Source organism: Sycon ciliatum, chromosome 7, assembly GCF_964019385.1.
Source record: "Sycon ciliatum chromosome 7, ocSycCili1.1, whole genome shotgun sequence".
NCBI classification, from domain to species: domain Eukaryota; kingdom Metazoa; phylum Porifera; class Calcarea; order Leucosolenida; family Sycettidae; genus Sycon; species Sycon ciliatum.
This window is the reverse complement of record NC_088649.1, coordinates 25,285,315-25,306,935: the sequence shown is the minus strand read 5'-3', so window position 1 is coordinate 25,306,935 and position 21,621 is coordinate 25,285,315. Positions and strand designations below refer to the sequence as shown.

The following is a 21,621-nucleotide window of genomic DNA, read 5'->3' as shown; positions in this document are numbered from 1 at the left end:
GAGAATGGTGGCGACCTTCAGCACATCGAAGATGCAATCTGTGCCCTCCGTGACAGCGGAATTTATGATGCTGCAAGCATGGCAACCAAGTCATCGGCATTCGCAGTACTGAAGGCAGACTATTGCAGATCTAGCCAGCAGGAGGCAAGCAAGCCGTCCATGGCTTCCTATTGGCTGTCTTACCTGGAGATGATCAGCTTGTTGCTGCAATTTATTCGAGCGACTCGCACTGGAGACTGGAATCTGCATCTGGCATGTGTTCGGAAGCTTTTGCCGTGGTTTTATGCGTACGACCACCAACACTATGCCCGCTACCTCACAATGTACTGGTGCGACATGGTACGACTGCCCGATACGAACCCGTCCGCTTCGGAAGCATTAAAGGCTGGAGACTTCACAGCAACGCGTTCCTCCAAGTCCTTCGCCAAGGTCCCTGTCGATCAAACCATCGAGCAGACATTCAACAGGGACAGCAAAACACCTGGTGGAATTGTCGGCTTCTCACGAAACAAAGGCGCCGTGGAACGTTGGGTGCTAACTGCGCATGAATGTGCCGCTGTTACATCAGCTTGTTACAGCTTGGCAGGTCTCGACCGAGACAACTCATCGACTACCCACAAGGACAGCACCAAGCACCGTATGACGAGAGACCAGCATGATGTTGAGGCCATCGGCAAGGTGCTGAGTGAGTACGGAAACCCCTATCAGCCAGGTGACCTTGTCAACCTTGCCACGAGAGATGTACCCTCAGCTAGTGTGCAGAAGGATTTGCATGCGGCGCAGACGGTCGGAGAGAATGCTGTGCAGGAGTTCATTGCGAACAGGATGGTCACCGATGGAAGCAGCATCTCTGACGTCTTGAAAAAGAACAAACTGGAGACGTTCAAGGCCCCCGCCAAGAGGAAGAAGTCCTCACGTGCTTGTCGAGCTGATACTGCTTTGCAGCAGGTTAAGCTGTTCCAGCAACTTGTTGTCATGGCGCAGGTGAGAACCATTGACATGAGGTTGCTGCTCACGCACGAGCTGGGTACACTTCCGCTATCACTAGCCCAGGGTGACGGCACTCCAGTTACCACGCAGAAGTCGAAGCTCATGGCATTGCTTGAGCAAGTCGAGGACGTAGCTGAGGCTGCAAACTCGATTCCTGATGGGTGTGCGCTCGTAATTGATGCAATGGCCATGCTACGAGCTCAGACGTCACTTCCGCCGACATTCGGCCAGGTAAGCGAACAGGTATTGAAGTACCTGGTGAAGCTTCTCGTGTCCCATAGGTCTAGCCGATTAGACTTTGTAGCCGACGAGTACCACACCAACTCCATCAAGTCGTTTGAGAGGCAGAGTCGTTCGCATGCATCCGCTGGACACATCCGTCGCCACGTACAGCGCCCAGATCAAGCCATCCCCACGGATTGGAGCAGATTTATGACCTGCGGTGAGAACAAGACTGATCTTGTGCAGTTCTTCGCCGACCAGTGGGCAGAACGCCAAGCTGCTCTTCTACTACATCCTGGCCAGAGCATCTACGTGACTGTTGGCGTGAAGTCCTGGCGTCTGGAGGCCAAGGATGATGGCCAGTTCAGCGCATCTGTCGAACCGTTGCTCGAGTGCACGCACGAAGAAGCGGACACGCGCATGTTCTTGCATGCCGAGCATTCCCTCTGCCGTGGTGCATCTTCCGTCTGCATATTCTCGCAAGACACTGATGTCTTTGTCCTGGCTCTAGCGCATTCAGCATCTCTACATGGAACTGTCTATATCCTCACTGGCCAGAAATCCAAGAGGAGAGTGCTGAATGTCACTGCAATTGCCGACAAGCTTGGCCCGACAGTCTGCGGCGCTCTGATAGGGCTCCATGCTTTCACCGGATGTGATGCAATCAGCGCCTTTTCTGGGAAAGGCAAAGCCCGTGGCCTGAAGCTTGTTAAGGGAAATGGCAACCTCGCGGGTGCAATGGCAGCTCTTGGGCAGAGTTTTGCAATGCAGGAGTCCATTTTCAATGGATGCAAGCAGTTTGTATGTGCACTGTACGGTGCCACAGGCTCCTCTGCCGATGTCAATGGCTTGCGGTACAAGCTGTTCTGCGATGCCAGCAAGGCACGAGACCCAAGGCAACTTCCACCTTGCGAGGACGCCCTTCTCCAGCACGCACGTCGTGCCAATTACCAGGCAGCTATCTGGAAGTCTGCGTTGCAACGCCAACCCGACCAACCCAGTCCTGATGGCCAGGGATGGACTATCGAGGCAGGTCAGTGCATGCAAAGGAATGTGAGATGGCCGGGCCCGATGTCCAGTCATTTCAAAATTGGCCGGACATGGTCCGTCCTCCCCGACCACCACCACCCCACCCAATGCCCCCCCCCCGTCATCTTTCTGTTCTACTGATGTATAACGATAATGCACCGTACATCTCCCAAATGTGCATTCACCATCAAGATTTTGAGCCCACCTTCAAACTTTAATAATATTATGTTCCCTACTTAGTGCGAGTATTCGAACAGTTCCACCTAGAACTCATCCAGTATCCCCGGTTTCCTTTTTTCAGACTTTGGACAATGCCCAATGTCTGGCGTTTTTTTTCCGTGTGGTGCAGGTGTATTGAAGATTACTTGGCTATTAACCAACGTGGCACCCAAGGAGGTTCTAGCCATGGTGAAGTGCAACTGCGTGGTCGGAGACTGCTCCAGCCAGAGGTGTGCATGCCACAAGTCCATGTTGCCTTGCACAGATGTATGTGGCTGTCGAACTTGCTCCACCAAACCTGGTTCCAGCCACCTTACAAGCAGCACCACCACTTCGGAGTCTGTGGAGGATTCCTCCGATTCCAGTGACTGTGGATCTGACAGTGATCCTGAGCCCGCTGATCAGAATGATGCAGCCACATGACGAGCCTGTCATCATTACTACTACAGTCTACGCAGGTGCGTGTACAATTTTCTGGATGGGTTCATTTCTTGAGCATAGCATTCGCTGCTATACCAGGCCGTTGTAAACTGTCAGATCGTGTGAAATTGACTTTAGCATAAAAATTTAATGGAAGACATGTTTGATGTACCTAAGTGTGTGTACACATGTGCGTGTGCGTGTGTGTGCGGCTGTGTGCATGTGTGTATACATCTTCAGTTGACTATTTCGACACATCCAAGACCAGACTCACCATCGGAAACATTGTCCATCATCTCTCCTACCCGGATGGGACGAAGTATCCGTTAACGCCAATGGGTCAACGGGACAGGACGGGACAGGGGATAGGTGTGTGTGTGTGTGTGTGTGTGTGTGTGTGTGTGTGTGTGTGTGTGTGTGTGTGTTTCCGCCATGAGTGCCCACGCTGCAACAGGCAATTTCGGCGTCCCCAGGATCTGGGACGGCATCAGCCGTACTGTCATTGATGAACTTCTTCCGTGACGTCGTCTTCCACATCTTGGGAGCGGCGTGGCCAGCAATTGCAGCTGTATATAGTAGTAATAGTAGTGGTAGTGTTAATGTGTGTGTGTGTGTTTGTGCATGTATGGGTGGGGTTGTCAAACGTGTGTGTGCCGCTGCTGCTGCTATTGTTGTTGATGTTGTCGATTTAGTTGTTGCTGTTTTCGATGTCTGACTAGGTGTAAACATCAATACAGCTGGCCATTACATATGCCTGGCAGATGATTCGCTAGTGATCCTTTGTGCTGGCAGTTGACACTCTAATTCACATTTCTTTTGTATTGTCTTGTCTTTACTTTATTGTCGCAAGAAGACGGAAAGCCTGAACATGCTTGCTCTTACAAACGCTTCCGGATTGATGGTCCTGATGGGGATTCAGTGAATTTTCTTACTTCTGTGAAGAAGTTAATTACGATCGGCTTGACATACTGCTAAAATTGCTGGCTAAATACCACGAGAACACTGCAATTCAGTTCCAAACAAAAGAAAAAAAGTCGCCCGATGTGGGGTTTGAACCGGCAACGTCTTGAATTTTTGAATTTTTCAGGGTCTTGAGTGCTTGAAGAAGGTGCTTCAATGGCCGGAGATTTGTGAAATTCCAGTGCAGAAAATCTCTCGGTATGTCTGTTTCTGCACAGCTCTAGCATGGCCAACTAAAAGATTCAGCTTCCTACAAGTATAGTCAACGCACTGTAGAAATTGCAGGTTGTCAGCAGAAAAAGGAAGCACGCCTGTTGATACGAGCGATTTCTCAAATTTGGCTGCCTCTGCAGTCAAATCGGGACCCCAGGAGGTCATCGGTGCAGACAAAGCGCGCGAGGATCAGCCACAACACGAGAGCCTGAGCTGGGCGCTTCTCCAGCTGGTCAGGTCGACTCGAGACCCCTGGAGGAGGGCACGGGTACACATGGCAGTCAAGACTCAGCTTCTGCCGTAACTGTCGAAATGCGACCTGAGCATGATAAACAAAGCAACCACGTGGAACTTGACCTGACTCTGTCTCCTGACAGCAGCTGGGCCGAGGAGTCGGACTGTCCACCTGAGGTGAAAATCTCAGGGGGCGATGAGGCTAGAGCATTGGCGATATTGGCAGACTGCTTCCACAAGAGGCCGCGGGAGTCGACCTCCCCATTGGTAGTTTCTAGTGATAACCAGAGGAAGAAGAAGGCGAAAAAGATCACTGCGTCAAGCAATAAGCAGATAACTTGGTGCAGATAACATCTTCTCCCCCTGTGTAGCCCTAGGTATACAAACACAATCTGGTTTTCCCTGTCCTACCTCAACCTCGTGTCTTCCTCCAGCTTCCTCATTCTTATCTTTAGGTTGCCATGATCCTTTTAGGTATTTCATTAGATTTTAGGACCCTTAGCCATACATGTAACTATGCACCCGCTTACGCCAAATGTCCCTCCCCTTTTTTAATTACTTCCTCCTGCAATGAAGGGTAGCACGCATCTTCGCATTCTCTGCACAAACGCTTTTGGCCTAGCCAGCAAACTTCCCGACCTACAGCACGCACTCCTGCAGCATCAGCCCGACGTAGCAATTGTGACAGAAACGAAGTTCACTGCGGAGAAAGTGCTTCCCACTGACATTAGCTTCCCTGGATACAGCTCACCACTTCGGTTGGACAGAACGGCACATGGGGGAGGGGTAGCCATCTGGGTGAAGTCGTCACTCCCCTCCATGCTCATCCCTGAACTCATGTCCCCCGCACATGAGATCATCTGGGTTTCTCTCCAGCTGGCCCCAGGTCTCCACACCGTCTTGGGAGCAGTGTATCGGCTGGGGTCCTGTGCCCCTGGTGATCTTACCTTAATCGATCATCTCGACAACATCCTCCCAGAAGCTAGACACCAGGGCTCCCACATCATCCTAGCTGGCGATTTCAACGTGCACAACCGGGCTTGGCTGAACAGCTCGAAAACTACGCCTGCAGGCGAGGCTCTCGAAGATACCTGCTCTGCCCATCTTCTTGTCCAGCATGTCACAGTACCGACTCGTGGAGACAACCCGCTAGATCTCATAATGTCAACGTTCACGTCCCCAGTAACTACACGTATACTTCCGCCCCTCGGTCGATCTGACCATGCAGTTGTACTGTCAGACTTTTCTTCCGTGCTCCTTAGACGTGAACAGTATTTCGCTACAACAGGGCAGACTGGGATCGCCTCAGGGCGCACCTTCGCAACGTGGAATGGGGTGATATCATCACGGAGGAGCCAGAAACTTCCTGTGAGCAGGTTACCGCTTCGATTACTGCAGCTGTTGCACAGTTTGTCCCATCCAAAGTCCTGGAAACGAGGCCTTCCGATCCTGTATGGTGGACGCCTAAATGCACCCAGACCAAGAGGGAGAAGGAGAAGCGCTGGCGCGACTGGAGAAAACACCCTTATGACCCAGCACTTCAGCAGGCATTCACCGATTCCGTGACTGTAGCGATCGCCACCCAGTCACGATCACGACGTGCAAAGGAGGACAGCCTCCGTCACAGCCTCTCACCTGGGTCCCTCAGAGACAAACAGTGGTGGACGAAGTTGAAGAACGCTGCTGGCAACCGCACACAGCCCGAAATTCCCCTAGTTGTCGACTCTGACGGCCGCGAGTGGGCAACGAGCTCAGAGAAAGCAGAGGCATTCGCTCGCTTCTTCTCGAAGAAATGTAGCGTTGCCGGTCCGGACCTTGTGGAGGCTGACCTACCGGACCCTGCTCCCTCAGAGGCTCCACCTCTTCGCACCATCCGCTTCCGCCCACAGGCTGACCGCCGCCTCCTGGCAAGGCTCGACGTCTCCAAGGCTACCGGGCCTGACGTTATTTCTGCTCGCGTCCTTTTAAGGACGCGAGCAGAAATAAGGAATGTGCTCATGAGCTCGCAGAGCCACTGTCCAAGTTATTTGCTTTATGCTTCCGGTCTGGAGTGCAACCTAGGATGTGGAAGACGGCCAACGTGGTTCCGATCCACAAGCGATCTTCCCGCTCAACTCTTAAGAACTACAGGCCCGTATCCTTACTGTGCATAATCTCGAAAGTAATGGAAACTCTTGTAAACAGACACATCGTAAACTATTTTGAAGACCATCATCTGCTCACGTCGCACCAGTTTGGATTTCGCAGAGGCCTCGGAACATCGGACGCTTTGCAAGCTCTCCAAACTGCCTGGGCAAGCGCTGTGGGCTGTGGAGGGGCGGCTCGTATCCTTGCTGTGGACATCGCAGGAGCGTTTGATCGTGTCTCGCATGTCGGCCTCCTCCACAAGGTGCGTAGCCTAGGCATAGATGGTCCGCTTCAGAGATGGCTGGCCTCGTACTTGGACACCCGTTCCCTACAGTGCCTCGTTGGAGTGCGGACGTCATCTAGGTATACGACCTCCGCTGGAGTCCCCTAGGGAAGCATCCTTGGACCAACGCTTTTCCTGGCCTACGTCAACGACGCGCCAGATGTTCTCGCTGACGGCGCCAGCTTGGAAGCCTATGCTGATGATACAACTTTGTACAGCTAAGTCACCTCCCAGCAGACCCCAACAGTCGCCGCGCAGTCACTGCAGGTGTCCATTGACCGACTGCACGAATGGGGTCGTACATGGAAAATGATGTTTGAACCGACCAAATCCCAGGCAATGACAGCCACCCTCAGACGCACCGGCTTAGATCTCCCCCCACTCCTGTTTGGTGGCACACTGGTGCCCGAGAAAACCACCATCACCCTCCTTGGTGTGAAGGTGGACGCCAAGTTGACCTTCAGCGATCACCTACGCTCCGTAGCCACCCGTGCACGCCAACGGCTTGGGGTCCTAAACAGAGCCGCCCACAAACTCACCCCCTCATGGGTCTCTGCCTGCCACCCGCCCGCAGCAATTCTGGAAAGGGGACATTCGCCTTCCAGAGTGCGATATGCTGGAACAACCTGCCAAGCAGTATTCGCTCCATCTCTGTTCCTCATCAGTTCAGTGCTGCCGCAGTCTCGTTTCTTCTATGAACTGAGAACATTGCAAAGCAATTGTATGTGTGGCTGTCAATGTACATGTGTGTGTGTGTGTTTGTGTGTGTGTGTGTGTGCGTGCACGCGCATGTGAGTGTGTGTGTGTGTGTGTGTGGGGGGGGGGGGGGTTGTGTCTGGGTATGTGTGTATTGGTGCGTAGGTGTGGGTATGTACATGTACATGTATGTGTATGTGTATGTATGTGGATGTGTGGATGTGTGGATGTGTGGGCGTTCATGTAGATGTGCAATGCTTCGATTTCTCTCTCTTCTCTTCTCTTCTCTCTTCCTTTCGGGGTCTCCCGCTTCTGGGCCGGCATGGCCCATGCTTCATGCGTGCTTGTCCCTGGTGTTGTTTTGTCTACTGTGTCCTGCCGCTAATTCGGCTTTGGCCGTGACCACGATGTGTCTCCCCATTTTCTCCTTCATCCTTTCCTTTGTCTTTTTGCTAAAAGCTTTCTTCTCGCCGTGACCACGATTTTCTTCTTCTTCTTCTCCATTATTCTTTTTCTTTCCTTCCTTTCTCTTCTTCCTTTGCTGAGAGCCGTCTGTTCCCATATTTTCTTTTCATCTCTGTCCCCATTCCTGGGTTATTTGGACTTCATTCGCTTCCCTGTCATTGGACATGTTCAGTCCGTTCGGTTTGCGAATTTAAATAAACACAACCAACCAACCACAAAAACACCCCCGCCGGCCGGACGACCGTATACAAGGCGTTCGTACGACCAGTCATGGAGTATGCGCCTCTTGTATGGATGGGAGCTGCGCAGAGTCACCTCCAGCGTCTGAACAATGTTCAGCGCCGCGCGCTTCATGCTATCGGTCCTGGGGCACACCTACCGAGCCTGGCCATCCCCCGCACTGTTGCCTTGCTTGCCTGCCTGTACAAGCTGCACCACTTGCCTGGTCCTCCGCAGCTGCTCTCTGTGTTGCCACCGCGCCACATCATCTCTACCGACCCCAGAACTCGCAACGAGCACGGTGCTGTCAGTGGCCATGACCACCAGCTCCAACACCAGCTGCCCGCATCTGCCCCGCTGGCACTGAAGCGCTCGTTCACACACTGCAGCATCAGCGATTGGAACTCCCTCCCTGTCGCTCTCCTATCCCAGCCTCCCCACAGCAAGAGAATGCAATCATTTAAAACGAATGTTTACCGCCATCTTCGCAGAACAAACTGGCTCTGGGCAGTCGATTCCCTATGAATAGTATGACGCTAAGACAGTTTCTCCCCCACAATCGCTCGTGTTAAGCTTTGGGTTTTTGCATCTTTCTTACCTGTACAGCTCTATCTTCTTCTTTTTTCATTGTTTTTGGTGCGTGTTTTTGGCCGTGACGCCGAGACCTCAGGTCGGCAGAGTCATCAATGCCCCACCATCACTGCTGCGTCTCGGTGCAGCGCCTGCTTACTAGTTGTCACGTTTGTCCTAGTCTCCGTACCACTATCTTTCCTTATTCTTTTCGAGCTGGTTATGTGAACGTAGTAAAAAAAAAAAAAAAAGACAGCGCATTTCACACCTTGCAGTTGACAGCGCACTGGCAAGTACAGTTTCGCACCTGACCCAGTGACTGAACGTGGGTCGCGGTCGCTTACAGCAGATTTGAATGCAGCCACCGAAATCGCATGAAATCGCGGTCGCTGGTCGCGCACAGCAGATGGTTGGTCTGGACAGATCAATTTGTATGTGAACCGTCGGTGCACGGAATATCGGTCGCTAACGGTAGATGGTCGCCTACAGCAGAGGTCGCTAACGGCAGATTTGACTTTACTAGGGAACTGTAAGTCGTTTTACAGGGTAGATCTACCCTAGGTAATTATGATCAGTCACCACCATGCTACACAAAGGTCGTTGACGCCCTTGCGCCCCTTTCACACTTCTCTCACACTTCTCTCACGTTCCTCTCTCACTTTGTGTGATTATCATCATATACCCAGTGTGCACCTCTTGTTGTCCTCGCCATTCATTTCATAGTGCTAATGTGTGACGCCTCGTGCTCTCCTCTCCTCACTTCTGTAGTGCCAGTGTCTCATTGTCTCAACCCCGCTATTATAGTTTGCTACAGAGCCAGTTTCATTTCATTATTATTTTACTTCCTGATGAAGTCCCAAGGGCGAAAATTTCGAGATTTCATTTCTTTTGAATAACATTTGCAGCTTCAACGACATTTGTGTATTGGTGGTGACTGATCATAATATGAATTGGCTGCAGTGGAGCCTCCGTGTTCTAAGAAACGTACCCTAGGTGCGTGCAATAGAGCTGAATGAAGAAAACCGTAAGTGCAAAAAAAAACTATAATAATTATGTGTGTGTCTTTCCCTCAAACCAGTTAATAATTATGTGTGTATGCGTATGCGTGCGGGAGTGTGTCGGTGTGTACGCACAATATTTTGAAAACAATTTGTTCCTCACTACTTTTTCTCTCTCGAAGAACATGATTTTTGATCCAGCACAAACGAAAGGGGACCGTATCCGTTTTTGGGCAATTTGAGTTAGCAACGGATTCTTGTAGCCAGAGAACGTATGAATCAGATTAAAAAACCCGAACGAAAATCCATCAACATAATCATCAAGGAACATGGTGACAAGTGGTTTCCAGTTAATGCTTACCGCATACAACAGATCTTTTATAGTAAAGAAAAGGACGAAGGAACTACAAGTTGCATGTTTACTATAAAATGCATGATTATTATTATTATTATTATTATTCTATTCCACGATGGCGTGACACCAATAAGGACTATTGATAAGTGTGGTAGAACTGATACTAGCCAGAAACAGCTAGATGGAAAATAACCGGGGAGGCAAGAAGCAATGGATCATGGAAAAGAAAGCGGGGGCAATAACGTTAGCAGGGGTGATCGAGACAGTTAAGCATGGCATGGATATTGCTAAGCATTGATTAGTACTAAGCATGGTATGATTATTACTATTCAAAATGCGTAAAGAAGAAGTCGTATGGACTGTTCAACAAACAGGGAAACTCAAAAGTTATTCTATGTTTATGGCAAATCACTGCACTGCAAAACCAAGCAAAAGCAGAAATCGCAGTACATAAAAAGAGAGGCAGTAGATCAGTGGCAGCTGTATTGCTGGTCAGTTACTCTTAACAAACAAATGTCTCCCTGGGTGAACCTGGGGACAATTTCCCAGTTAGTCCTCTATCCCAGCATATGTGTAAAGGGTAGGACCACAGTGAGGAGCACAATCAAGGCGGCTTGTATTCCCAAACAGGGCAAATGCATCTTTGCTCCGCTCTTACCGGCCTTGCGAGAATCAGTGCCTGGGGAAATGACACAGGCAAAAGGAAAAGCATGCGTACAATGTTTACAGTTTTTTTAAAGCAAAAATGTCGTGTGTGCGTTTTAAATGCACCTCAGATCATAGTCAGATGTCTCTCCAGCAATCAGGCATATTTATGACAATTCTCATCAAAACCTGAGAATTTAACCTCGAAATTGGCTCAGGTAACCACCACATGTATAATATTGGGCATTCAGGGATTTCCCTTGTTCGTTGACAGTCCAGGAACGCATAATAATAATAATAATAATAAGGCAATAACTCAGATGAAATAATAATTACACTCTAATAAGTTACATTGGTTTGCGAATGCCCATGGTTCGAACTATTAGTTGAAGCACCTATCTGCAGAAAATAATTATGATCGTAATATTAATCACTTGCCAATAACAAAGACAACGATAGTACCATCAGCCCCCATTCACCGGTTTTGACGGTGCTTCACTGATGTTGAATGAGAAGAATTATATTGCTGCCTTCAGTGCTATTGTGTCACTGAAGGGCTCGATTTCAGATTTGATGACGGTTACTTTTCAACGGATTTTGTTTTCTGATTTAGCTCTCTTGCTATTACTGTACCTGCTTGTGTTAAGTCTCATTCTCGCAGATTAGTTGTATAATAGATTGTACATGCATCATTGTAGATTTGCTGTTCACAGTATTTCTCTCTTCTTTCTTTCTTTTTTCTCAGTCTCCCTTATTATATTTTCTTCACATACAACAGCAGTACTCCCCATGGTCTTAAATGACCCGGGATGCTGCATAATACAAACACAAAACCAATAAAGCCACCCCCATTATAATAATAAGGCACTTGTCATAAGTATCCAAACGTTTTCGGTCCCTTCTCATCAAGGATTATACAGGGAGTGGCTCAAGTTGGAAAGACTAAAACTTATATAGCGTAAAGATAATTAGATAACGACACGCGTGACAAGGTGGAAAATTATCAAGTTTAGCGCGACACAAAACTCGAAGGAAAATAATAATAGTGACAACAACATAGTGAGCAAATTAAGTTACATTATTACCACCTCGACGAGGAGTAACACCAAACAATTGTAGCGACAACACATTTTCACACCATAAAAGTTGGTGAAAGACCCACACGTAAACCACCGAAACTGACAAAGGATCTGTCGGCGTCGGAAAGGGTGACGAGAAGCCAAGTGAAAATACGGACTGGTGAGGACGAACGTACAATGACAACGGAAGTGACAACAACAGTCAATATTCGAAAACGTGGTAGACCGCGAAAACTAACCTCAATATCGGACACCGGACAAGTTGGAGTACGAAGCTCAATAGAAATCCGCAATGGAGGAGACGTAGCGGAAAGGACACTGGGCATCGCGCACCCAACGGTTAGTGTCAAGAAACGTGGAAGGCCGCGGAAACGCGAAGAGACAGATAGTGGTGATGCCACGAAGAGGCGAGATGACGGGACATTGGAGGAGACAACACGCAATGGAGGTAGGAATCGCACTTCGTCAATCAAGCAACATCTGTCAGCCCGTACCAATTGTCGTGAGTTGTACAGTGATAATGTTTTCTCAATATTGTCACGTGGTAGATGTGCGTTGCATTTGGCTGTGTTAGAAGCTTTGTATATCCGTAAGTTAGATCCTGAACTTTGCGTTCAGAAAGAAAATGTGTTGTCGCTACAATTGTTTGGTGTTACTCCTCGTCGAGGTGGTAACAATGTAACTTAAGTTGCTCACTATGTTGTTGTCACTATTATTATTTTCCTTCGAGTTTTGTGTCGTGCTAAACTTGATAATTTCCAACCTTGTCACGAGTGTTGTTATCTAATTATCTTTACGCTATATAAGTTTTAGTCTTTCCAGCTTGAGCCATTCCCTGTATAATCCTTGATGAGAAGGGACCGAAAACGTTCGCATACTTATGACAAGTGCCTTATTATGACTGGATGTGCGTTTGCGTGGATATTTGCGACCCATAACTTACCTTCGTTTTAAAGTATTATCCGCCTCCGACCTCTTTAAAAAAATAATAATAATAATAATAATAATACGAGTAGGACATGCAGTGACATGCAATGACATGCAGTGACGCGGATCTTTATCTGTCCAGTGCAAACCATCAGCGCTTTACGGTGAATGCTAGGAAACACAACGTAATACAAGATATATACTTTTCGTAGCTAGTGTCCTCTGGGGCTAGGGTGACAAACTATCTAAATGTCTGTGGCGCCTCATTTGCACTATGGCTGGCAGCTCGGCTTGCTTAGAGCTCATCACTGTACTAATGAGGCATTTATGGCCGAAACAGCTTACTGTCCACAGCATTGGGTATAATGCTCCTCGACATTCTCCTTAACATTCGTCTTGATGAGCACTCTCGGTAGGCTAGGGCGACGAGCCAACTTAATTTAATTTCTGTGGTGCAGCCTTTGCAGCATGGCTGGTAGCTCGGCTTGCTTAAAGCTCATAGCAGTAACAGTGAGGCATTTATGGCCGAAACAGCTTGCTGTCTACAGCATTGGGTATCAAACTCCTCGACATTCGTCTTGCTGAGCACTCTGGGTTGGCTACTCTAGTGGTGCTGCATTACGCAATGCCTGCTACTGTTCGTAGTTAGAGCACCCTGTCGCTAGAGCGACGAGCTATCTTAATGTCTTTGGTGCCTGATTAGCACCATGGCTGGTGGCTCGGCTTGCTGAAAGCTCGTAGCTGTACTGATGAGGTTGTATATTTTCGAAACAGCTTGTTGTCTACAGCATGGAGGATACGAATGTTATGTAATCACACAACCTACTGGAGCTTCTGTTATCTCCAGATCACCGTAGAGATGTTCGGCTACACCTTTTTTGGCCCAAACTCAACGTGTAGACCTGTCACCTGGGTTCGAGGGCGAAAAGTATGTGGTGTGGACCTCACGACTTGACGTGAATTTGGCGATCGCGCTCCATGAAGAATATTTCAGGAACCTCCGGTCTGCGCAGCACTCGAGTGTCGGAATAAGGAGCACCATGATAATTATCACTGGAGACAAAAATCTGTCGATGTCGCCATTTTGATTGTCCCAGAGGTGCGGCTGGGCTTGCCACAACGCGAAGCTGAATCAAACTCGGCGCCCGCATAGTTCTGGAACGTGTGAGCACTGCTTTCGTCATGTAAGCGTATTTGTAGCCGAACCTCTCATATATGGAGAGCCTGCAAGGTTTGTAGCCACACCATATCACGGGACATGGCCAAATGTCCGGTTTCGATCAAAAGTCGGATCATTTATTATTCCTGGGTAGACCACATTCACTCAACGTTTGACCCAAAGAGTTCCTACGCTATTATACAAAGTCAAAAATCGACTAAATATTTGCACTGAATCAAGGTAAAAGAATGAAGGTTCACTGCTGCTAACAACAACACACCGCAGCCAAACCAATTTATGTTTACACACAGTTGCAAGTTTTCTAGCAATGCTTAAGAATCTGACTGTCGACTTGCGACTTGCTGAGCCCCTCGAGAGAATCGATCAACTCAGCTTGTTCAATGGCGGCTACCACGGAGGTCACTTTAAAGGACTAGAAGTTTAGAGGTAAGGTTCTGGAATTTAGGGTAGACCACCACCACCACCGTGGTCTGCTACAAGCTACTTGAACAAGACCGCCAAACAAGTGTTTGAACAAAATTTGAGAAGATGATCGCCACATCATGAATGAAGCACAAAGTGAACGCGCTCGAAAAGATCATTTCTTTTCATTTGATTTCTCAATTTTTTTTACGAAACCCTGAAGACATGTTTTAGCTGATCGCGGCCCAAATATCAAAACCTGGAAGCCAAGTGCAATAACAGCCACGAAAGTAAGAAAGAATGGCAAAGAGAACAATAGGGATTCTAACGTGTTTTCGTTCAACATCAGGAATCTTCGTTCTACTAGTGAACAAATCTACACAAATGAAATCTTATAGGAAATCAAAGCAAGATAAGTAACAGTTAACGACAGCAATGAAAAGGAGAAGGACAAATTTTACAAGTTATCACAAGCTACCACTAACTGTCTACCCTCGTAGCCAGATCCTATACAGTCAGCGAGTGCGACAAAATGGCACAAAACTGACACGGAGTCAGTCTCACTCTCTCAGTACTCCTTATCAGTGTGGAATATTGTCGCATTCACTGACTGTATCAATTTGATCTGGTAACGTTGGTGGACAGTTGATCATAACTCGTAACATTTTGTTCCTTCAACTTGTCACCATAATTAAATTGGCTCACCATCCGAGTTCAACAGTAAAAAGAATGCAATTGTAGTGCTATTCTAACGTCTATCGTCTCTGTAGTACTAATCTAACGTCTATCGTCTCTGTAGTACTAATCTAACGTCTATCGTCTCTGTAGTACTAATCTAACGTCTATCGTCTCTGTAGTACTAAAATAACGTCTATCGTCTCTGCAGTACTAATCTCACGTCTATCGTCTCTGTAGTACTTATCTAACGTCTATCGTCTCGGTAGTACTAATCTAACGTCTATCGTCTCTGTAGTACTAATCTAACGTCTATCGTCTCTGTAGTGATATTCTAACGTCTATCGTCTCCGTAGTACTAATCTAACGTCTATCGTCTCTGTAGTACTAATCTAACGTCTATCGTCTCTGTAGTACTAATCTTACAGCTATCGTCTCTGTAGTACTAATCTAACGTCTATCGTCTCTGTAGTGCTAATCTAACGGCTATCTTTTCTGGGAAGCCTATTCACTAATCATAGGTTAGTGCATGGGGAACGGAAGACGGATTGTCGCCTAGTTCAGCGCTAATGTGGCTTGTTAGTGCCCTCGACGCTAGTCAGTGAGCCGATGTTGCGAGAGTCTACCTGGAGGGCCCTAACTAGCCATTGCACCCATCCTGTGATGCATCCATTTGTTTTTAAATAAGGTCAATCCCGATACCTGACCAATCAGCGATCTGAAATCACTCACAAAGATAATTGTTTTTTGTACTCTCCTTCATGCACCTTGTTCTTTTAGTCTATTTTTCCAATGTCCAAGGAACGAAGGAGGAGAATCTCTAGATTAAATGTTTCACAGTGGGCGAGTGAGGTCGACCAAGGGATGATTCGAGCGAAATCTGAAATTTGTCCATGTCCAATGCTAGTTGGTCGTTGTGGACATTGGCTCTGCATTTGGTGACAAACCCCGTGACGAGCACTAGACAATGTAGAGTAAAAGTGCTGTGTGCAGGTTGGGACCGAGCACTGCGGCCCCTGTTACTAGGAATAACCCGTGTAAGATATAGCTCAGAACAGGGTAATTACAATTACCGCCACGGTACATAACCAGCGAATAGCACATTATGTTTTACCGTCTGATGAGTGTTTTTAAACACGAAACTCGGAGTAACGAGATATCTTTTGGTTGGTTGTTTGGCCTTATACCACGCAGAATGTGCATACATGTACTTACTGCGCTGAAGTGCTATTTTATGTCAAAATATTATTTATGCATGCAAATGTAACTACCGGTGCAGTGCCTTGTGACGAGATAAGACCACCTAAATGGTTTTCAAGCGAAGAAAATCACTTTCACTACATCCATGTTTCCCTCACTCCGGCGTGCAACACACGTGCGCGCGGTGGACTGTGAGTCGCAACGCTGTTGGAGAAGTGCTCTCTGCGTTTAAGCTGGACATTAAACCCATATGATACAAAGTGTAAAACCACTCATAAGAAATCCTCCTGCAATGAAAAAGAAATTTGCGTGTTTTGTAAATATTGTTGAAAACAATTTTTCACAGGAGTCACAGAGTACTGCACTTCTGGCTTGAGGTCTGGTGGGTATGACACGCTTTCCACGCATGTAGTTGGGATTCCCGCTTAAGAACACCCTGATGCCAACGGCCAAGCAACACCGGAAACGACTTATCGAGAAGGTGGAACTCGTTTCACACCCACCAGACCTCAAGCAAACGGATTCCCTTGTAATCTACTGTTTAAATACATGTACCATACTGGCCATTCACTACTGTTATCAATTATCTCAGGATTGCCATCTGGCATGAAACTTTTAGGTACTAGGCAGTACACCAAATTAGATTCGTGGGACTCGTGTAATACAGCTCTGCACCTGCATCTAGCACTCTACCGCACCAGAGGACTTTGCTCTGTGAACACATTTTTTCTGTTGCGATTGCTTCTTCTAAACGTACTCACCCATGACTGTGCAAGATGTACCATCACCTGTGTACCCAGATCTACACGTGCATTGATATGATCCAATTGAGTTGTTGCATGTGGCATTAGAACTGCAGATATGAGTTTGATCAATGCACTCATCTTGGTCTGGTGCGTAATGGAACACAAAGCACACACAATAGAGATGACACAAAGCACACACAATAGAGATGCAAGAGTGTGGACACAAAAGAGATAGCCAGTGCAGTCTAAATTTTATTTTTCAAGGAAACCCTTCGAAAATAAAACCAATCGATTCAGCATGGCATTTCCATTCCTCCTGCGAAGTTTCAGCTGATTTGGAGTCATGACAAGGACGCTATGGCGATTTGAAGATCGAAAAACTTCAGTTTTGTTTGTCAAGAAGAAAGGCCATGATCGCACACAAATCATACAACCCGTGTGGCACAATGATTTTTGACCGAAGTTGATCCGCAGACCGCGTGCTTTGCACATGCACGCATGCATACTGGCATGATACTGCACAGTGCAGAGGCTTTTTTGAACGCAGATATGTAGTTCTTCGTCTTCTTCGAAATGTCTTCCAAATGCGTGGTGCTGGTTTTCTTCTCAGCTTCGGCAAGGCAGAATGCAGCTGCATGTGATGCTCCTGGGTGTTCATGCATGTTCTCTTTTCGCGTCTCGACATTGCAGCGTCCAGACTCAGCTCGGCTGGAGAAGATTGAGGAGACTATGCTTTGATCCACATGGAAAATCGATGAAATTTGGTAATTATCGTCGGGCGCTAAAAAGCGCTGGGGAGCATGGGGCTAAAAATTCGTAGCAGTCATCCCTACCATGACAGGCATCAACTGGTATATGTTCCATTCTGTTCCCAACCACTACGGGTCGTCTGCGAAGCTTTCTTCTTCGCCGATTCTCGGACAGATCATACGTCTTCGCACCGTATCTCTCGTCTCCCTCAACGGATCAAAACACGGTTTTCGCCAGGACGAACACAAACCCCCAGATTTCGCGGCGGCAACCTCTCATGCATGTACCATGCACGGGAAAGGAACATGGATGAGTCGTTTTATTACGACAGCCTGCACTGGCTAATAGAGATGCAAGAGTGTGGAGTCAACATACATATAGTGGATAATACATGTTTTAATATAGAGGTTCTGCAAAGCGAAATTTCGAACGAAGTTTCGCGTCAGGCCTCTCGAGAATCTGTAGGTAATTTGTACTAATTTCCCATGAACTTCTGTTCTGCACGTTTTCGTAGTTTTCAAGTGCAAAGTGCACGTACGCCATGACTCAATCTCATGATACATTCTTCATTTCGCGTTCCCTGCAAGTTTCGCGTCCAAAAAATGCGAAAGTTCTTGCAAAGTTTCTCGCTTCATGACGTAGAGCGAAGGTTTGTGCCCATGTTCGTTTTGCAAAACCTCTCATTTTTTTTCTCGATGGCCGATAGCCACTAATTTAAAAGACAATTACGATTGCACAATTCTAGTTCCTCTGTCATGCCACACGCCGAAAAAGTCTCAAAAGAGGTTTACCCAAAATATCTTTTCTTGTGGCTGTATCCACTAGATTTTCGTGACTGAAGAATATCATTGTACAGCATTGTAATAAATGATTATTAAAGTGACACAGTTATACAAAAAATGCGAAAAATAGCGAAAAAATAGCGGGAACAAAGCGGTGAGAACAATCTTAGTGTAATAGAGTAATCTTAGAGTAATAATATTATCATTTTGGACACACAGGTTGGGCTTATGTATGCGCTGAAAAATTAAAAATATCTTCTAACACTTTTAACTGCAACAGATAGAGATGAAACTGCCACACAACGGAGAAGTCTGAAGATTTTCGTGACTGGAGAATAATATTGTACAGCATTGAAATAAATGATTATTGGATTGACACGATTACACAAAAAGGGCATAAAAAAAGCATGTCACTGTAGATGGGAGTGGAATCTGTGAAGAAGTCGAATCTCTGAAGAAGTCTCCATCGTCCCAAATATCTGTGAGTCTACTGCTGATCGATGCAGCTAGGTTCTGGATGATTGTAGGTGGATGATTCGATTAGCAGTGGATGTACATCGGCTTGTCGTTCAGTGTCCGGTAAGGGCAGTACTTTCAGGTGGTCACGTCCAACGTCACGTCCAGAAAGTCGACTCCCTTCGGGTTTGTCTGTATCGTTATCTTCAGTACGAGGTTCTGGAATATTTTGGTCAACTGCCACCCTCCCTGTTCCAGCCATCAATGTCCCTGCAACGGCTGCACCGCTTCAAGGCAGCTGCATGGAAGCACTTACTACACACTGACTGCCTGTGGGCTACAGACCACCTCTGAAAGCCACTGCTGCACACACCTGTGATGAAATTGCCAGCCACTCTGGTCTAGATTAACCCTGCCGCATCACTCGAGAGTTACCCACATATCTCTCAATCTCCCCTTTTTTTCCACTATTATTATTCCTTTCTTGTTTGTTTTGTCTTATTTTTTCATTTCATTTTTTGTCTTTAGTCACTTTCTTATGTTGGCTCATTATAAACTTATGATTAATTTTGATGCATACATGGCACTGTGACGCCGAGACCCATGGTCGCCAGAGTCCATGTATTTCATCAGCACAGCTATTAACTGGCATTGTGGATAGCACCTACCCAGTCCAATGTACTTTTTGTCTTTCAACATGATTTGTAGGTTTGTGTTCTCTTTAAAAAAATAAAATAAACGAGAGAGCTTGGAAGCTCAGGGCCCTACGCTATGCTTTTTTGCCTTGATGACCCAGACAAAAAAAGCATAGAGATGTTATAAATTCCTTTTTTTTTAAGACATAACCTGGGATTCGAACCCGCTCTATCGCGCGCCCTGCATGTGTAATGGGTAGCCGAGTGGTAGGCGCGGTGTAATCAACAAGAATTACTTTTATTCTACTTTCAGGTACACACCTGAGATATAATCGTTAGTGAAAGAAGAAGCGGCAAAATAAATAACTTTCTCTCCGGTGCTTACCTAGAGGCTGAATCCTTATTCTTCGAGTTAGCTTTCATTGCTATCCAATCTAATCTAATCTAATTAGAACAGAAAAAACGCAGCTGCTTTTATGCAGCAAACGCCGTACGCTTATATGCGAAGATACACTAAAATTAATATACATAAGGTCGCTCCGTATTGCTTCCGTATTACTTCCGTATTGGTCGGGCAGGGATACTACACCCTCCCTTCCTACAGATAATCACGCCCTCGTGATTTTCAAAAAATTAGTGAGGAGTTACGAACAACAGCGTCAACCGGAAGATGGCAAATTATATCGGAAATGATAACGTTTAGAGTAGACAGAAGAAATGAACTGATAACAAATCATAAAGTAGAAGCACACCAGGTTCACACGATCTCTCGGGGTAAAAAGGGGAAAGAACTGTCCTCCAAATAGGACCTGAAAAACTACAGCACTCTTGCTGCACAACGCTGGCACAACCCGCCAGGAACGTCGCAGTTCAAAAACCGAACTGAATACACTATATCTATAAGGGGCGTTGTCACACACATTGTCCCACGTTAGGTGGGTAAGCCGTGGCTCACCATGATCAGACGCCCACCAAACTAAACTGGATTCACACACTCGCATAAAGGAAGACTGAAAAGAACAGGGAGACTGAAGGAAGACAGGAAAGAAAATGCCATACCTGGAATCAGCGTTAGTAACCACGGCGGCGGCTGAAGCTACGGCCGAGGGCAAGCCAGGTTTTATCTTCATCTTGGTTGAGCCGGTCACTCAGAGCGGCTAGCTCGGCGTCAGACAAATGACCTCCCTCCTCGTCTTGAATCATGGTCTTCACATTGTCGAGAGCATCACTTTGCGCGACGTAAAGAGTGATGGTCTAGCCAGGAAGAGTGTTGACGAAATTCTGCATTCCACCACGTAGACGAAGTACCAAGTGAATAGTGGACTCCTGCTGAACGTTGTAGTCACTCAGGGTTCGGCCGTCTGCCAACTGCGTGCCGGCGAAAATCAAACGCCGCTGGTCTTGGGGAATACCCTCCTTGTCTTGGTCAGCAGCCTGCATGTCGTCGTCCTCATCAGCTTCGCCATCACCACCGGTAGTATACATGTAGGTAGCGCGTCGCTTGGAATCGCCATCGGAGTCTCCAGTGAGTGCGGTGCGGAGAGAAGGGTGATCCACGCTAGCACCCTGACTGAGCTGCAGGCTAATAAGTAGGGCCAAGCCCAGGACGGCACGAAACATGATTCTCATCTTGATTCGTCGCAGGGAGCTGCAGCGGGTTGAGCCGTGGGGGTCTGGGGTCGAATCACGTTGTTCTATTTAAAACTACACCGCTGCCAACAATGTAATGGGTAGCCGAGTGGTAGGCGCGGTGTAATCAACAAGAATTACTTTTATTCTACTTTCAGGTACACACCTGAGATATAATCGTTAGTGAAAGAAGAAGCGGCAAAATAAATAACTTTCTCTCCGGTGCTTACCTAGAGGCTGAATCCTTATTCTTCGAGTTAGCTTTCATTGCTATCCAATCTAATCTAATCTAATTAGAACAGAAAAAACGCAGCTGCTTTTATGCAGCAAACGCCGTACGCTTATATGCGAAGATACACTAAAATTAATATACATAAGGTCGCTCCGTATTGCTTCCGTATTACTTCCGTATTACTTCCGTATTGGTCGGGCAGGGATACTACACATGCATCCCCCGATACACTTTGCATACATACTAATTCTTCCAAGTTGTTTCACATTGTGATCTTGCTTTT

At 47.1% G+C, this 21,621-nt stretch overlaps 2 protein-coding genes across 2 annotated transcripts in view; one reads left to right on the top strand and one right to left on the bottom strand.

The window, feature by feature from the left end:
• Positions 1–336: 336 nt before the first annotated feature.
• LOC135821743 (uncharacterized) lies at positions 337–3,278 on the top strand. The gene is made up of 3 exons (XM_065334740.1): positions 337–2,245; positions 2,591–2,918; positions 3,121–3,278. Exons 1-2 carry the CDS (start codon positions 337–339, stop codon positions 2,881–2,883), a joined length of 2,202 nt encoding a protein of 733 aa, XP_065190812.1. The 3' UTR covers positions 2,884–2,918; positions 3,121–3,278.
• A 6,695-nt stretch (positions 3,279–9,973) lies between these two features.
• LOC135821742 (fibrillin-1-like) overlaps positions 9,974–21,621 on the bottom strand; it is a 94,257-nt gene continuing 82,609 nt past the window's right edge. The window contains exons 11-12 of the mRNA XM_065334739.1: positions 16,870–16,998; positions 9,974–10,679 (exon numbers count right to left, since the gene is read on the bottom strand). Of these exons, the coding sequence (XP_065190811.1) occupies positions 10,558–10,679; positions 16,870–16,998 (251 nt within the window). The 3' untranslated portion in view covers positions 9,974–10,557. The remainder of the gene's footprint in view (positions 10,680–16,869; positions 16,999–21,621) is intronic.

Coding starts and splice junctions, on each gene's coding strand:
- LOC135821743 (XM_065334740.1), top strand. CDS start 337: ATGGTACGACTGCCCGATACGAACCCGTCCGCTTCGGAAGCATTAAAG. Junction 2,246..2,590: donor GGGATGGACTATCGAGGCAG/GTCAGTGCATGC, acceptor CGTGTGGTGCAG/GTGTATTGAAGATTACTTGG.